The sequence below is a fragment of the Spea bombifrons genome, chromosome 1, assembly GCF_027358695.1.
Source record: "Spea bombifrons isolate aSpeBom1 chromosome 1, aSpeBom1.2.pri, whole genome shotgun sequence".
Classification (NCBI taxonomy): Eukaryota; Metazoa; Chordata; class Amphibia; order Anura; family Pelobatidae; genus Spea; species Spea bombifrons.
Window position 1 is genome coordinate 59,714,686 of NC_071087.1, and position 15,118 is coordinate 59,729,803.

The 15,118-nt window shown below is 41.1% G+C and overlaps 1 protein-coding gene across 1 annotated transcript; it reads left to right on the top strand.

Moving 5' to 3' along the window:
- Nucleotides 1-10,170: 10,170 nt before the first annotated feature.
- On the top strand, nt 10,171-12,318 carry LOC128473589 (cytochrome b-c1 complex subunit 10). Its single transcript, XM_053455844.1, has 3 exons — nt 10,171-10,288; nt 10,764-10,915; nt 12,198-12,318. Exons 1-2 carry the CDS (start codon nt 10,239-10,241, stop codon nt 10,879-10,881), a joined length of 168 nt encoding a protein of 55 aa, XP_053311819.1. The 5' UTR covers nt 10,171-10,238; the 3' UTR covers nt 10,882-10,915; nt 12,198-12,318.
- The last annotated feature ends 2,800 nt before the right edge of the window (nt 12,319-15,118 follow it).

Genomic DNA, 15,118 nt, shown 5'->3' on the forward strand with positions numbered 1-15,118 from the left:
ATTGTTGTAGAATGCTGAGTTAGCTTTACACCAGATGTAACGGGAGCCATGTCTTCACAATTCACAAATCAGTCCATAGAATGACTCAAAGTCTTGAGTGCCATCAAGATGTTATTTGGCAAATGTGAGACAAGTTTTTGTGTTCTTTTTGGTCAGAAGTGGTTTTTGCCTGGCAACTCTCGAATGGGTGCACTTTCTTTTTGTGGAATCATAAACACAGACCTTACCTGAGGCAAGTGAGGCCTGCAGTTTTTTACATGTTACAAAAAACAAACAAACTGTCTGCAAAAAAACTGTTGACAAACAATATATAAACATAATATAAATAAGAGTTTTTGGGGATATGAATTGGCCAAAGCATAATTCAGCTCACCCACCACGTCAAGGCACACTTTCAATAGGGTGAGAACCTACTCTCACCTCCTACATAGTGGGCACACAAAGCAGTTTATACTACTACCAGTATACTGCTTTTTTTTGTTATACCTTGTCACACTCTTTGATACCTTCCTTTACTTTTTGCCTCATTGAGGCTTTCTATGGTTTCACATCTATACTGTTGAATATGAGTTGTCTCTGAACATTGGGAATTTCCTGGTTGTATATAGTTTATCTTCTTTCCATTACAGCCAACCTAGATCTCTGTGGATGAATCTCTGGTATATTTCTATATATACATAAGAAGGATCTGGTGGATATTACTAGTGGCTGGTAGTGCCTGATAGGTACAATACTGTATGTTTCCTTTCTTTTTTTGAGGACGACCGAATTCAACTATGGCAAATGTTTGTCACTCTCTTCCCTTGCCTTCTCTCTCCGGAAAGCTTCCTAAATTACTTCCCTACAACCCCATATAAGAAATATATCTGAATTCTGAAGCCAGACCTACTCTTTGGAGTGTTTTGTTTTTGATATGCAAGAGAAAATTATACAACATGCAACTGTACATTACTATGCCTTCAGCATGTACATCTGTATGTTTATGGCCTACATATAATGCTGGGACAGGAGATAAATTATATATTTAGCACACAGTATTGTGAAAACGTTTTAGGCACAATAGACATGTTAATATGGAAACCAGCCCCATGTATAGTGTGGTGGAGCTCTTGTACCCACACGCCACACCCCTTATACATGCCTATCTGAGCCACACTATTTACCATCCAAATATCTATAAATAATTATTTTTAAAATGATATTAAATTGGTCCTTAACAATAATAGTATACCGCATTATTATTAAAATCTAAGGAACCAAAGGTGTTAAAAAGTCCAAATAAGTACCTAGGAATAGAGAGAATGTTAAGTCCTCGGCATCCATGTGTACTAGATACAGTGAAGGAAAAATGATTTGATCCCCTGCTGATTTTGTATGTTTGCCCACTGACAAAGACATGATCAGTCTATAATTTTAATGGTAGGTTTATTTGAACAGTGAGAAACAGAATAACAAGAAAAAAATCTAGAATAACATATTTCAAATAAATTATAAATTGGTTTGCATTTTACTCAGTGAAATAAGTATTTGATCCCCTATCAATCAGCTAGATGTCTGGCTCCCAGGTGTCTTTTATACAGGTAACAAGCTGAGATTAGGAGCACTCTCTTAAAGGGAGTGCTCTTAATCTCAGTTAGTTACATGTATAAAAGACACTATCCACAGAAGCAATCAATCAATCAGATTCCAAACTCTCCACCATGGCCAAGACCAGAGAGCTATCCAAGGATGTCAGTAGACCTACATAATGCTGGAATGGGCTACAAGACCATCTCCAAGCAGCTTGGTGAGAGTTTGTGCGATTATTCGCAAATGGAAGAAACACAAAATAACTGTCAATCTCCCTCAGTCAGGGGCTCCATGCAAGATCTCACCTCATGGAGTTTCGATGATCATAAGAACGGTGAGGAATCAGCCCAGAACTACACGGGAGGATCTTGTCAATGATCTCAAGGCAGTTGGGACCATAGTCACCAAGAAAACAATTGCTAACACACTACGCAGTGAAGGACTGAAATCCGGCAGCACCCGCAAGGTCCCCCTGCTCAAGAAAACACATGTACAGGCATGTCTGAAGTTTGTCAATGAACATCTGAATGATTCAGAGGAGAACTGGGTGAAAGTGTTGCGGTCAGATATGACCCCAAGAACACCACCCCCACCATCAAATATGGAGGTGGAAACATTATGCTTTGGGGGTGTTTTTCTGCTAAGGGAACAGGACAACTTCACTGCATCAAAGGAACGATGGATGGGGCCATGTACAGTCAAATCTTGGGTGAGAACCTCAGCATGACAATGACCCAAAACACACGGCCAAGGCAACAAAGGAGTGGCTCAAGAAGAAGCACATTAAGGTCTTAGAGTGGCCTAGCCAGTCTCCAGACGTTAATCCCATAGAAATTCTGTGGAGGGAGCTGATGGTTCAAGGTTCATAAGTACTCTAAAAAAAGTAATCATACACCTGAAGCCACAATTTAGTGCGGGCAACACTTTTTATTAAGATATCCATATTGGAATATAGTAAATAACACAAAACCTTTACTTTTGGTCTCGAACACCTACACCCAGACACACATAGCAGGACAGGCTCTGCCACACCAACACACACACCCATCGTCCTCCACAGCACTGACTGCCACACAAGGAATTTCAGTGACTGTGCGAGCCTGCCCCCTCCAGTGTCACATCGCATCTTCAAGGGGGCAGGGTGAAGAGCCTCACTGAGGCATTAGGAGGAATGGCACACACAAGCCGGACAAAATTTCATCCAAGGCAGTTGTGCAGCTGAATTGCGCAGTTTCTGTGCTCCACCGGCCCCAGAAGCACCGGAAAATTGCTGGGCCAGTCCTGCCCTGAGACAGACTCGATGACATGAGTTCAGGGTTTTGTTGGGCCCATATGATTACTTCCTTTACCCTGAAGGTAGTTTTTAATGACTTTGGTTGTGTGTTTGGGGTTGCTGTCATGCTGCAGAATAAATCTGGGGCCAAACAGATGCCAGCTTGATTGTACTGCATGATGTTTATGTTTCTACCTGTACTTCTCAGCATCGAGGAGACCATTTATTCTGACCAGCCCTTCAGTAAACAAATTGCCTTCTGGTTAAGCCAGATATTTAAAAATTTGACACGTCAGCCAAGAACACCTTCTGCCATTTTTCTGCACCCCAGTTACTGTGTTTTCATGAACAGTGAAGTCACTTGGCCTGGTTTCTACAGGTTTTTGGCTGCAAGTCTTCCATGAAGACCGCTTCTGACCAGACTTCTCCAGACAGTAGATGGGTGCACCAAGGTTCCATTGTTTCCTTGGCCGACTACTGCATCTACGGTCCTCAACATTACCCTTTTCTTTGTGTTGTTTAGACACAACATTTGGAAATTGAATATCTTCCTAGGAGAGACCTTACTGATTCAGTATAACAGTATAAGTATCTGGTTGCTGTGCTCAGTCTTGCCATGGTGTATGTCTTTTGACATTACTGTCTTCCGCAAACTCACCTTGAAAAAACACCTTGCATACCAATACCAAGTATGTTCGGTTTGCAACTCATAAATTCTAACCACATTGACCACCACATGACCTTGCCCCTTATCTAATTTTTCTCTTTATAATCTCACTCTGAGGACCTTCAGAAAAAACTCCTCATTTTCTGGACATAGATCTTTTAAAGAATTCATAGAACAGAAATGTCAGAAGTCCAAAAGACAGTTTGAAAGAAGGTTAAAAAAAACATGGTTTTCTGTAAGATTAGATGTGACCATTATATATATGTACCGATCAGGCATAACATCATGACCACATTCCTAATATTATGCAGGCGGCCAAACCAGTCCTGACCCCTTGAGGCATGGACTCCACTAGACCTCTGAAGGTATTCTGTGCTACCTGGCACCAAGACATTAGCAGCAGATCCTTTAAGTCCTGTAAGTTGCAAGGTGGGGCCTCCATGGATGCAGCCTAGTGCCATGTATTCTCCATGTTAGCGACGCACATGGCTATGCACACGATATAAAAGAAAAGTTGTCTCATCAAACCAGGTCACCTCATTCCATTGTTCTGTGGTCGTTGTTATGCTCACATCCCTATTGTATGTCAGCATGGGCACCCTTATCGGTCTGCAGCTCCGTAGCCCCACACGCAACAAACTGCGATGCACTGTGTGTTCTGACACCTTTCTATCAGAACCAGCATTAACTTTTTCAGAAATTTGAGCTGCAGTTTCTTGTCTGTTGGATTTGACCACAAGGGCCAGCCTTCGGCCCCTATATGCATCAATGAGACTTCACCGCACCATGACACTGTCGCTGGTTCACCACTTTTCCTTCCTTAAACCTCTTTTAATAAGTAGACTTGTGCATTCGTATTCAGGCTAACATGAAAATGCAGCGGCAAAACGTACACGAAGATGAAGACGCACAAAGTGAATAATCTTCGTTTCTCCGTGTTCGTCTTCGCAGCACACCCGACGATTTTTCAAAGAAGAGGAGGACACAGATTGAGTGAGCTGATCTTCGTTTGTCCAATCAGCTCACATCATGCTGAGGGCTCGTCGAATGTCTGTGCTGCTTTTTAAAAAAAAAATAGGAAACAGTCTATATAAGAGCACAGCTTGCATGGAATCCATTCATTTTTGCTGTGACTGCTTTTGCAACACTGCTGTGCTGCATCCGAGTGTTTCAGAGAGAGGTTGCTCTGTGTGAGACTGGTAATCCTCAGCCTGCTATTTCTCACAGTGTACTCTTACTGAAGTAGGATTTTTTTCAGTGCTTCTGTCAACTGTGTAGTGCTGTTGAGCTGACAGTTTGCTGTACACAGAGCTTGCCTTGGGCTGGCAGTGCCTACTACTACCCTTAAGATTAATCTAGAAGTTGATAATTTTATTATTAATTATATTAATATAAGACATCCTTAATAATTTATTACTTAGTTAATAATTTACTTAACAATGTTTTTTAATTTTAAAGTTAAGCTAATCTTACTAGTACTGGTGCTGCAGTGCTTTAGTTTGTGCTTTTTGTTAGCAACAGCAAGAGACATAGTAAACTTTTCTTCTTAATATTATTAATTAATTGTATTAAATATATTTATTTTTAATTTCATTTGCTTTGCTCACCTCAGTCCATCAGTGAAGTGAACTTGTTGTGCTAGTAAGTCCAGCCACATCAGTGCTGCATGTTTTTTTGTTCAGCAAGCAGTGACGCTAACTGTTTTGCTAAATATTATTACTTTCACATTTTTTATTTTATTTTATTAAAAACCCCTCAGTGTTTTGCTCACCTTAGTCCATCAGTGAAGTGAACTTGTTGTGCTAGTTAGTCCAGCCGCATAAATGCTGTATGTTTTTTTGTTCAGCAAGCAGTGAAGCTAACGGTTTTGCTGTTAAATTTTATTTTCTAATTTCTTTTAAAGAAAGGTTGACCGTGTGACAACTGTACTAAGCAAAGCTTCAAGGTAGCTGTAGTACTAGTAATAAAGAAATTAATTTAGCAAATTTTTGTACACTTAGCAGAAGCAGTACAACTATATCTGTCTGCTTCTGTATCTGAATTAATAAATAATATAATATATTAATAACCTCACATTAGCTTAGTGGGCTTGAGAGCGTCTGCCTTGCCTAGAGGTAGACTTAGAATAGGAAGGAAATATAGCTTTAGCATAGTAGCAGGCTCTTAGGCCCGTGTACATTTAAAATATAAAATACTGCTAGTAGTTTTACTACTTAGTGTATTATAGTTAAACTTGAGTTCATAATAGCATTTAGTGTCTTTAGTTAACCAATTCTTAAATAACTTGAGCACTTTGGCAGACTGCACACAACAGCACATTGCAGTTGTGCATAGTTTTTCATCAGTAGCACTGAAGAGAAACTTCCTCTAATTTTTGGGGGTTTCCATTTTTTTCTTCTTTTTTTTAATTATATTTTTCTTTATTAAGCTATTTTCCCTGGTCCCCTACTTTTAAACACAACACACACAAAACATAAAATTTTAAATTAATCCTCCTTTTGGGACTAAAAAAGGAAGGAAGGAGGGAGGGAAGGAGGGAGGGAGGGAGGGAGGGAGGGAGGGACAGGCTCCATCTACCTCCACCACCACCACCAGCAGTTCTTCTACGATGCAGCCTTTGCGTCAGTCTAGTCAGACAAGTAGGCCAAGCTCTCGGTTATTATTTGGGGAATCATCCAGTAAAGGAAAGGCACCAATAGCAGGCAGAAGTAGTGTTGCTAGGCCCACCAGCTCTATGTTTTTTATTAATAGAAAGCCGAAAGCACCAGAAGCACCTTCAAAGTTAAATGGTAGCACAACTAGTACTACTACTAGCCCAGTGAGTAAAAAGAAATGCCTATTGCCCCAGCAGCATCTTCCTCATCCACAAGCAGCATGTAAGGTAACAAGCAGAGCAAGTTTAGCAGCAAGACTGAGAGCCCAAGCCCAAACGGTCTCGTTTTTTTTCACAGAGGCTTTTTGTAGATAATCCGCCTCCCAAGACCACCACCTCCACCACCACTAGTGCTGCACCTGCTGTTCCCACCGGTACCGCCACATCATTTCCTCCTAGCACCACCTCTAGCAATCCACCAAGTCCTTACAATATTTTTGTAAAGACAGTTAGAGAGAGGGCTACACGTAATGGAACGCCATCTAACAAGGTACCAGGAGCGAGAGGCCAAGTACAGAGTTAGGCTCTGTTCTTTCTGCTAGTACTACTACTAGTAGTAGTCAAACTAGTCATGATATCAGTCTTAGCTCCAGCCTAGCAGGAATTCCATTTGATCTGGCTAATGAAGAACTTGACTATGAGCCAGAGAAAGTAGATTAGAGAATAGAGGAGATGGGTGGTCAGGAATCAGATTCCTTAGGGAGCGGTCTATGAATGAATAGTGCACAATTTTCCCCTGAGCCTCCATCTTCTCCGCTACTACTATCGTAATCACCACCAACAGCAAAATCTACCAAATCTGGTAGAATTAAAGAAATTAGCAGTCCCGCTAGCATTTCAATGGCCAGTACTCCTGTTTGCACTGGCACAGTTACCAGTGCCACCACCAGTACTGTAACTGTGCCAATAAGAAGAACAACCACTGTTAGTACCAGTATAGAGAGCCTATAGACGGAAAGTGAGATTAATGTGCTCCCAATGTTCGCAGAATTAGTCCTGCTGCTGCTTAACCACCCAGAGCAGAAAAAGCAGCACCCAAAAGTGCACAGTCCAAGGCTCCCCACGCCTCAGTTTGGAAGCACTATGAAAGCACTTCCACCACAGTGTTAAGGCTAGCCAACTTTTGAGGGAAGAGCAAGAGAGGGCAGGTCTTTCCATACACTGTCTACGACAAGATGTGAGTACATGGTGGAACTCCACTTTAGATATGTTGGAGAGCATTTTTGAGCAGCAGAGGGCAATCCATAATCTTGGATCAGAGCACAATATTGGGATTACATCTCCATTGAATAGGGAGGATTGGACAGTGATCGGTTAGCTAGTGGCAGTCCTTAAACCATTCAGGGGTGCCACTGAAAATTTAAGATCAAACACAGCCAGTCTGGGCCGGGAAATCCCAGTGTTCTCCCATCTAGGCAGCAAGAGGGATGTGTTCCTTAAAAAATCGTGAGGTTGTTCAAGGTAGCACTCTACATCCTGACATGATGAAATGATGCTAGTGTGCCTTTGCGATTCAAAGATTAAGGGAAAGCTAGCAATCGAATTGAATGTTCCTAGTAGCTTAGTGACTGGCAGCGTAAAAGGAGAATGCTGTCGGAGGAGGGAGAGGTGCAGGAGGAAGAAGAGATGATGTTGTCTGCTACTCCTAGCAGCATGTTGGCCCTCTTAGCTATTGGAATGAAAAGAAGAGTGTGTGGCCTGCACTCTCATGGGTTGCGCAGCAGCTGCTATCATGTCGGCCAACCACTGTTCAAAGTGAGCGCGTGTTTTCCACAGCGCTTACGCACGCCACCTAATCTGATGGAGCATATTGCCTTTCTTAAAGTCAATCTGCCCAAGTTGGGGTACCCAGCTCTTAGCTTGGAAAGTGAAATGGTAAAGGTAATTTCTCCCCCCTGGCTGCGTTTGTTTGCGGTGTGGCAACACCTGCTACCTCCACCGGTGTAGCCAGCTTACGCTTGGGCCTAATGTTTGAGCTCTGGAAGTCCGCTCCCAAATGTCAAGGACTGACAGTGTTAGGATGCTTTGCCCTGGGGGTGAAACAGGTGAGTAGGTCGCCAATTGTCCACTCATTCACTTTTTCCATTTCCAATGCTGCTTCTGCTGGTGCCAGTGTCTTTTGCCAGCCAGTTTGCTTCCTGGCTAAAGTCGTGCCTAAAATGTCCCAAACGGTAAAGGTAGTTTCTCCCCCTGGCTGCGTCTGTTTGCAGCGTGGCAACGCCTGCTACTTCCACCGGAGGGGCCAGCTTACGCTAGAGCCTAGTGTTTGAGCTCTGGATGTCCGCTGCCAAACATCATGGACTGACAGTGTTTGGATGCTTTGCCCAGGGGGTGAAAATGGTGAGTAGGTCGCCAATTGCCCACTCATTCACCTTTTCCATTTCCAATGATGCAGGTGGTGCCAGTGTCTTTTGCCAGTCAGTTCACTTCCTGGCTAAAGTCATGCCCAAAATGTCCCCTGATGGTAAAGGTAGTTTCTCCCCCCTGGCTGCATCTGGTTGCGGTGTGGCAACCCCTGCTACCTCCGCCAGAGTGGACAGCTTACGCTAGGGACTAGTGTTTGAGCTCTGGAAGTCTGCTGCAAAACCTCATGGACTGACAGTATTTGGAAGATCACTATGCGCAATACCACGCTTAGGCTGGAGTGGTGTAAGACACATCCAAGTGACAATTTAACACAACTTGACAATTTGACAACTTGCCACAACACATGGGCTGTAGCACAAAAAAGTAACCACTACACTACCAAAGTACACTAATCAGCCATAGCATTTTGACCACTGAAAAGTGAAGGGAATAACACTAATAATCTTGTTATGATGGCACCTGTAAGTGGGTGGGATATATTTTTCAGCAAGCGAACACTTCGTCCTCGAAGTCGGCGTGTTTGAAGCAGGAAAAATGGGCAAGCATAAGGATCTGAGCAACTATTACAAGAGAGGAGGAATAATGGCATACGTGGGAGCTCTCCGGAGACTTTACGTTAAAGGGCAGTCCTGCCAGTTCCCAGGTATAGATAATGGCCTGGGTGGCACCAGTTTGGGGAAGGCCCTTTCCTGTTCCAGCATGACTGAGCAAAGCAATGTCCATAAAGACGAGCTTGGTGTGGAGGAACTGTACTTTAACACTACTGAACACCTTTTGGATGGACTGGATTGAGAGCCAGGCCTTCTCGTCCAACATCAGTGCCTGACCTCATAAACACTTCACTAGATGACTAGGCACAAATTCCCACAGACAAACTCCAAAATGTTGTGGGAAGGTGGTCTGTAGAGTACTGTAGTACAGTCATATCCAGCAGCTAATAGAGAGAATTGTGAGAATGCAGTAAGAGGCTTGGTGGCAGATATTTTACCAAATGCCCCATAGATAAATGCCCAACAAGCTCATTTAGGTGTGATAGTCAAGTGTCCTCATACTTTTGGTCATAGTATGCGTGTATAAAAGCATTCTCATAAGCTTTGAATATTTTATTTTCTCTATTATTCCGGATATTTTAATTCTAAAGTTTAAAATTCTATTCAAAAGAAAAATATCAATATTTAAAAAGCACTTAAAGCACAGTTAAAAGGCATATGGAAATGTGCATGCGTCATGGCTTTAGAAGGCAGGAATGAAATGAGTGGCATAAAGCTTAGGACAGCTTGGTGCCCATAGGTAGTGTGTATGGGATTAATTAGGAAAGTAGGCTAAAACCAGCGCGTATATTGCATTATTTCCACGTAAGCAAAGGAAGTCTCGCGTATACACATACTGACGTAAAGTTCTGCAGTGTGAATATATCTCCATGACAACGGACACGGAAATACCCAAATGGTATTCCGTTTACAAGAATGTCACCTACCGGAAGTATGGGACCTTAGCGAGTCTGCCCTAATTAGTGCCTGATTCCTTGCCTGGAGTCTTCTCTGGATATCTAAAGCCACACCTAGCCGTGTTTGGAGTTCGATGACGTAGCGCTGGCACAGATTGGGTCAGTTACGGGTTGGGGTCCTCAAGTCGCCATTTTTCTCCCTTGTATGTTTGAAATTTACAGTGCGAGAGCTTGTGGGTCACATTGAGACGGGGTTGGAGCCATGATTACCAGAGTATTGGGCCCGCGATATCAACAGCTGGCTAAAAACTGGTGAGTATTAATTATGCATGTTTAATAGTTTTCTTGTTGCCTTTCCTCGTATTTTTTTCTATTTTTGTTTACTATTTAATTTTGATTTAGGATTCGGATTCATCAAAGCATTCAGTTTCCTACTAGTAATAGCTTAAATTATAAGCTTGTTCATGTCATTATTATTTAATGTTGTTTCCCCGACCCATATATTTTGCACAGTGGTGAATTAAAGACCATTACACAAGGAATGCTGTGCTTTAATCATAATAAAATGGGGGTATTGCTGCACACCTTGAGGGTCTGAAATAAATCTTTTTGAACACAAAAAAACTTGCATTTGAGTAATCCTATTTGCTCCTATATTTTTACTTGCTGGATTTTACTTATCACTTGTGGTACTCCCTAAGAAAGGGAAACTTTGTCTGATGTATAAACCAAAATATCAAGGTTCTAAATGCTGGTTATGTATCTTTTTTTATGTTTATTTTCACAGGGCCCCTATAGCGGCCACATGGGGCGCAGTAGGTGGAGTGGGATTGATCTGGGCTACGGACTGGAGGCTGTTTCTTGACTATGTACCATACGTGAATGGCAAATTCAAGGAAAAGTGAGATCTGCAAGCAGTCCAATGATAATATGGAGTAGGTAAGCTGTTTAAATATTAACGTCACATATTTGATAAATTATTGGATTGGAGGAGTGGTTTGCAGTGTAATAATCACATAATTTTAATTTGCAAAGTGTGCATGCTTCCTGCCCCAAGCCAAAAGTGAGATTATGGTGTATCCAAGGTGACTGCTCCATACAAAAGGTGTAACACAAAAGAGAGGTTACAAAAATAACCGTTTTTTTTTTTATATTACTGTTTTGTATGAACATTTCTACTTTGACTTTCCCTCGGTCTTTCTGTCCTTGAATGTACTTGAAAATATTTCTTCCTCTGAAAACAATGCATTGGGATTTTGAAATGCAGTTGTTTGTTTTTTTTTTAATTTATAAAATTCAGGCTTTTAGTTCACCACCACCCTAATGGATATGCTGATTTCAATCTATAGGTCTTTTAGTGTGCTAGAGCAGGCTTTTTTTGTTTAGTGTGTACTTATCTCAACTTATTGGGGTTTGTTTACTAAAGTGAGTTTCAACTCACTGACTTAACTGTATGTTATGAAGACAGAGTTCTGATCTGAGCTGCATAAGGCATAGTTAGTTATGTTGGTAAGGAGGCTTTGAAAATATATAATGCATAGTAAAGTAGTTGATTTTGAAACTTAACGGCACCTCAAACCTCCACTTGAGTGAATCATCCCCCCTGGCTTTACTAAAATAAAATGTAGATAAATTGACACCGGCCTTTGATTGGGTATGGGAAGCAATATCCAGTAGTTCCTGTTGTCAAGGTGTCCCTGAGGTCATCTCATAACTTTAATCCATGCAAGCTACACCATCTTTCAGACTTATTTTTAGAGTTACCCACAACACTCACCTGTAATATTTTGTGCTCTATTGTTTAGTAGTATCTAATCATTTTAATTAAGATAGTTAATACTCTGAATTCGAATATAAACCATCACTAATCATAATTGTATGTGCTTTTGTGATGATGACTTATGACACAGTGTAGAAAAAATGGGCATGTATAGTATAACAATTATTTAAAGGGGGAATATACTGCCACAAACACATGCATTTTAAAGTACTTCAATGGGAGTAATAATGTAGTGTGGAAAGTGAAAAATAAGTTTTCAAACTCACAGTAACATAAAATAAGGCATACGGTACAGAAGAGGGCTCTGCTCTTGCTAGCTTACTATTAATTAGACGGATAATTATTACATGAGTTACATGAGTTTCTTCAGTTGTACAGATGTGCTATTTTGTATGGACACTGTGTATGCACTTTATTTACTTTAAACTTTTTCTGTTTCAGCTCGGCATGAGGAGATTCTTTTGACTTCAAGCAAGCCTTACTCTTACGTTTTATGGCTTCTATTGATGCTCACTGGAAGAAGTTGTTAATTTATAAATAAACACTGTTTTCTGAAATAAAACATTTGTTACAATGTATGCATATTATATGGGATGTTATCCTGTAGCGGGCCACACAGTAAAACATCCAGTGTAGTATTAGTCTATTTACATTCCTGCGATAATTAAAATGTGCTTTGGAGCAAAGGCACTTACATACATAGTAATGGGTTAATATTAATCTCTGTGAATCCATTCCTTTCTCCCTGGTATTGTGTAAATCATTACTGTCCTAATATTTATATTACTGTCAATGTTCATGCTCCTCAAAATGCTTTAAGCTAGTGAATCATCCCTCCAGGGCTCCAGGGGCTACCTAGCAACCAGAGGGCCAAAAAGATTTGTGATAAATGATGCCCACCGTTAATTACCGTATTTGCTCGATTATAAGACAAGGTTTTTTTCTAGAGCAAATGCTCTGAAAAATACTCCTCGTCTTCTAATCGGGGTCGTCTTATAATCAGACCTCAAAGACCGCAGTGCTGCAGGGGACCTGGAACCTCCTCTTATGCCCCCCCAACTTACCGGTGCTTGTGACTCCCCGCTGCGTAGCTGGGGCAGCGTGTAGACGTCTATGCAACTTCCGCTGCAGCCGGAAGGAGGTGCGGTTAGCAGCGGGGGTTGTCTGCGTACATCGCGCAGACCGTCCCCGGCTGTCAGAGATCAGAGTTCCCCACCCTGGTGCAGGGAATTCTCTCGTGACAGCCGGGTATTAATTGGACATAAATACCGTCTGAAAGCAGGAGAGGGACTAAGGTGAGGTAGAGGAAAGGAGTTGACCTGTAGGGATTATTAAATAAGTGGGTTTTCAGGGACTTATTTTTTTTTAAGGACCAATGGCTTGCATGAAAAGTAGAAATCAGTGCATGACAGATTGTTAGTAGATCAACCACTATGAAAAGCTTTGAAAGTAAGAATCAGAATTGTAAAGAAAGCCAGAGAATTGACAGGTATGAAAATCTAGCAGCAGGCAGATACTGTAAAGGGCAAGTCGTGGGGCAGTAGTAAAGACAGGAGATAATGATGGCATAAACAAGAACCTTAGTTCTTGTGTTAGAAAGGGGTAAATGCAGAAAATGTTTTTTTTAAACAGATTGGACGTGAGGGGTGATTGAGAGGTCACAATTAAGGGGGCACCAAAGAAATGAGCATGTGGCAAGAAGCAAGGCAGTTTAGTTACACAGTCTAAGAGGAGTGGGGGAATAGGTGGATCTCAGTTGATGAAAGGCAGGTAGTGTATGATGAGTTCAAAAGGCCCAAAATAAAACTTAACTATTAATTCATTAGCTAGATAAAAGGCTGAAATTCCTATATAATTACTATAAAAAACAATACCTATAAAGTAACTGACCAGTGAACCTAAAATAACACAAGCATTTACACCTACCTCCCCTGCAAAAGGGGAGAAGGTGCCTGCAGTAGCTCCCAAAAAGACACAACACCCAATCTCAGTATATTAGCCCCAAAATGGCTGTGTCACATTACATACCGGAAGCTCCTCCTACCTGTGATGAAAAATTTCATTGGTCACGCACACCTCAATATGGATTGGATACTTCCTTTTTAAAAAGAAGACTTGATAATGGAGATTAGCATATGACTATGCTAATAAAAAGTGTAAACATGTCAAACATTCAGCACCATAATGTTACTGTATCTTATGACTGACAGTATATACAATAGTGAGATCTAAACAAATTAAACCATTGATTTACATGTGATCTAATAAATTACATGTGGTGGAGCAATTAATAAATTGTAGGTTCCCATCAGAATTTTGAAATGTTGTGGTGGGTGTAACCCCTTAAGGACCAGGCTGTTTTTTTTATGCTTTTCTATCCTTTGTGACCAAGGCTGCACACTTTTGTGGTGCTCGTGTTTAGCTGTAGTTTTCTCCTCTCTCATTTAGTGAACCCACACTAGTTATATATTCTTCAGATACCATTTTTTGATAATATCTAATTTCCTGTAAAAAAAATAAAATATGAAAATTTTAAGAATAGCCACCTTTTCTCATTTTCATTTGAAAAATATTTTACTCATCTATAAAAGCTGATGAAAAAACCTTCTAAATAGAATCTCCTATTTGTCTTGAGTTTAGAAATACACAATGTTTTTTTTCTTTCTGCAAAGTATTGGGCAATAAGTACAAGTAACGTTTTGCTATTTCAAAACCATTTTTTCCAAATCTGGTCATTCCGCCCCATGTGCTATTTTGGGTATTTTTAAAGCCAGACAGTTCACTTTACCACATCAACCCATATATTTTTGAAAACTAGACACCCCAGGGTATTTTAACCCTTTCCATGCACTAATTTTACCACCAGCCTTTGTCAACCTTTTGCTTGCTGCCTGCCATATTAACACTGGACCGTCTCTGGATTAACCTTTTGGTTGCTGCTTGCCATATTGAGCTTGGGCTGCTTTAGGATTAATATTTTGCCTGCTGCCTGCCACAGTGAGCAATTAACTAACTTTTGCTTACCCACTGTTACCTCTGGGTATCTGTTCACTAGCTGTGTGATCTGTGTGGTTTAATTATTGCTAAGGTTAGTAGCTCTGCTCCCATGATTCATAGTCACCTGCAACCAGACTTTGTTCAGTGCTCTACCGCAAGCTGGTTCCTCACATATAGTAAGCTCTCACATCCTATTCAGAGATAACTAGGCAAAGCTAGTCAGAGGTGGCCCTTGGGGTAGACCAATTGAGGGTGGAAGGGATGAAGCATTATTACTGGAACGAAAGAAGCAGAAAGTGCAATCAGAAAGGTAGGATGTGAACCAGGAAAAGAAGGGTCACACAGACCAAGATTGTAAAGGGTTT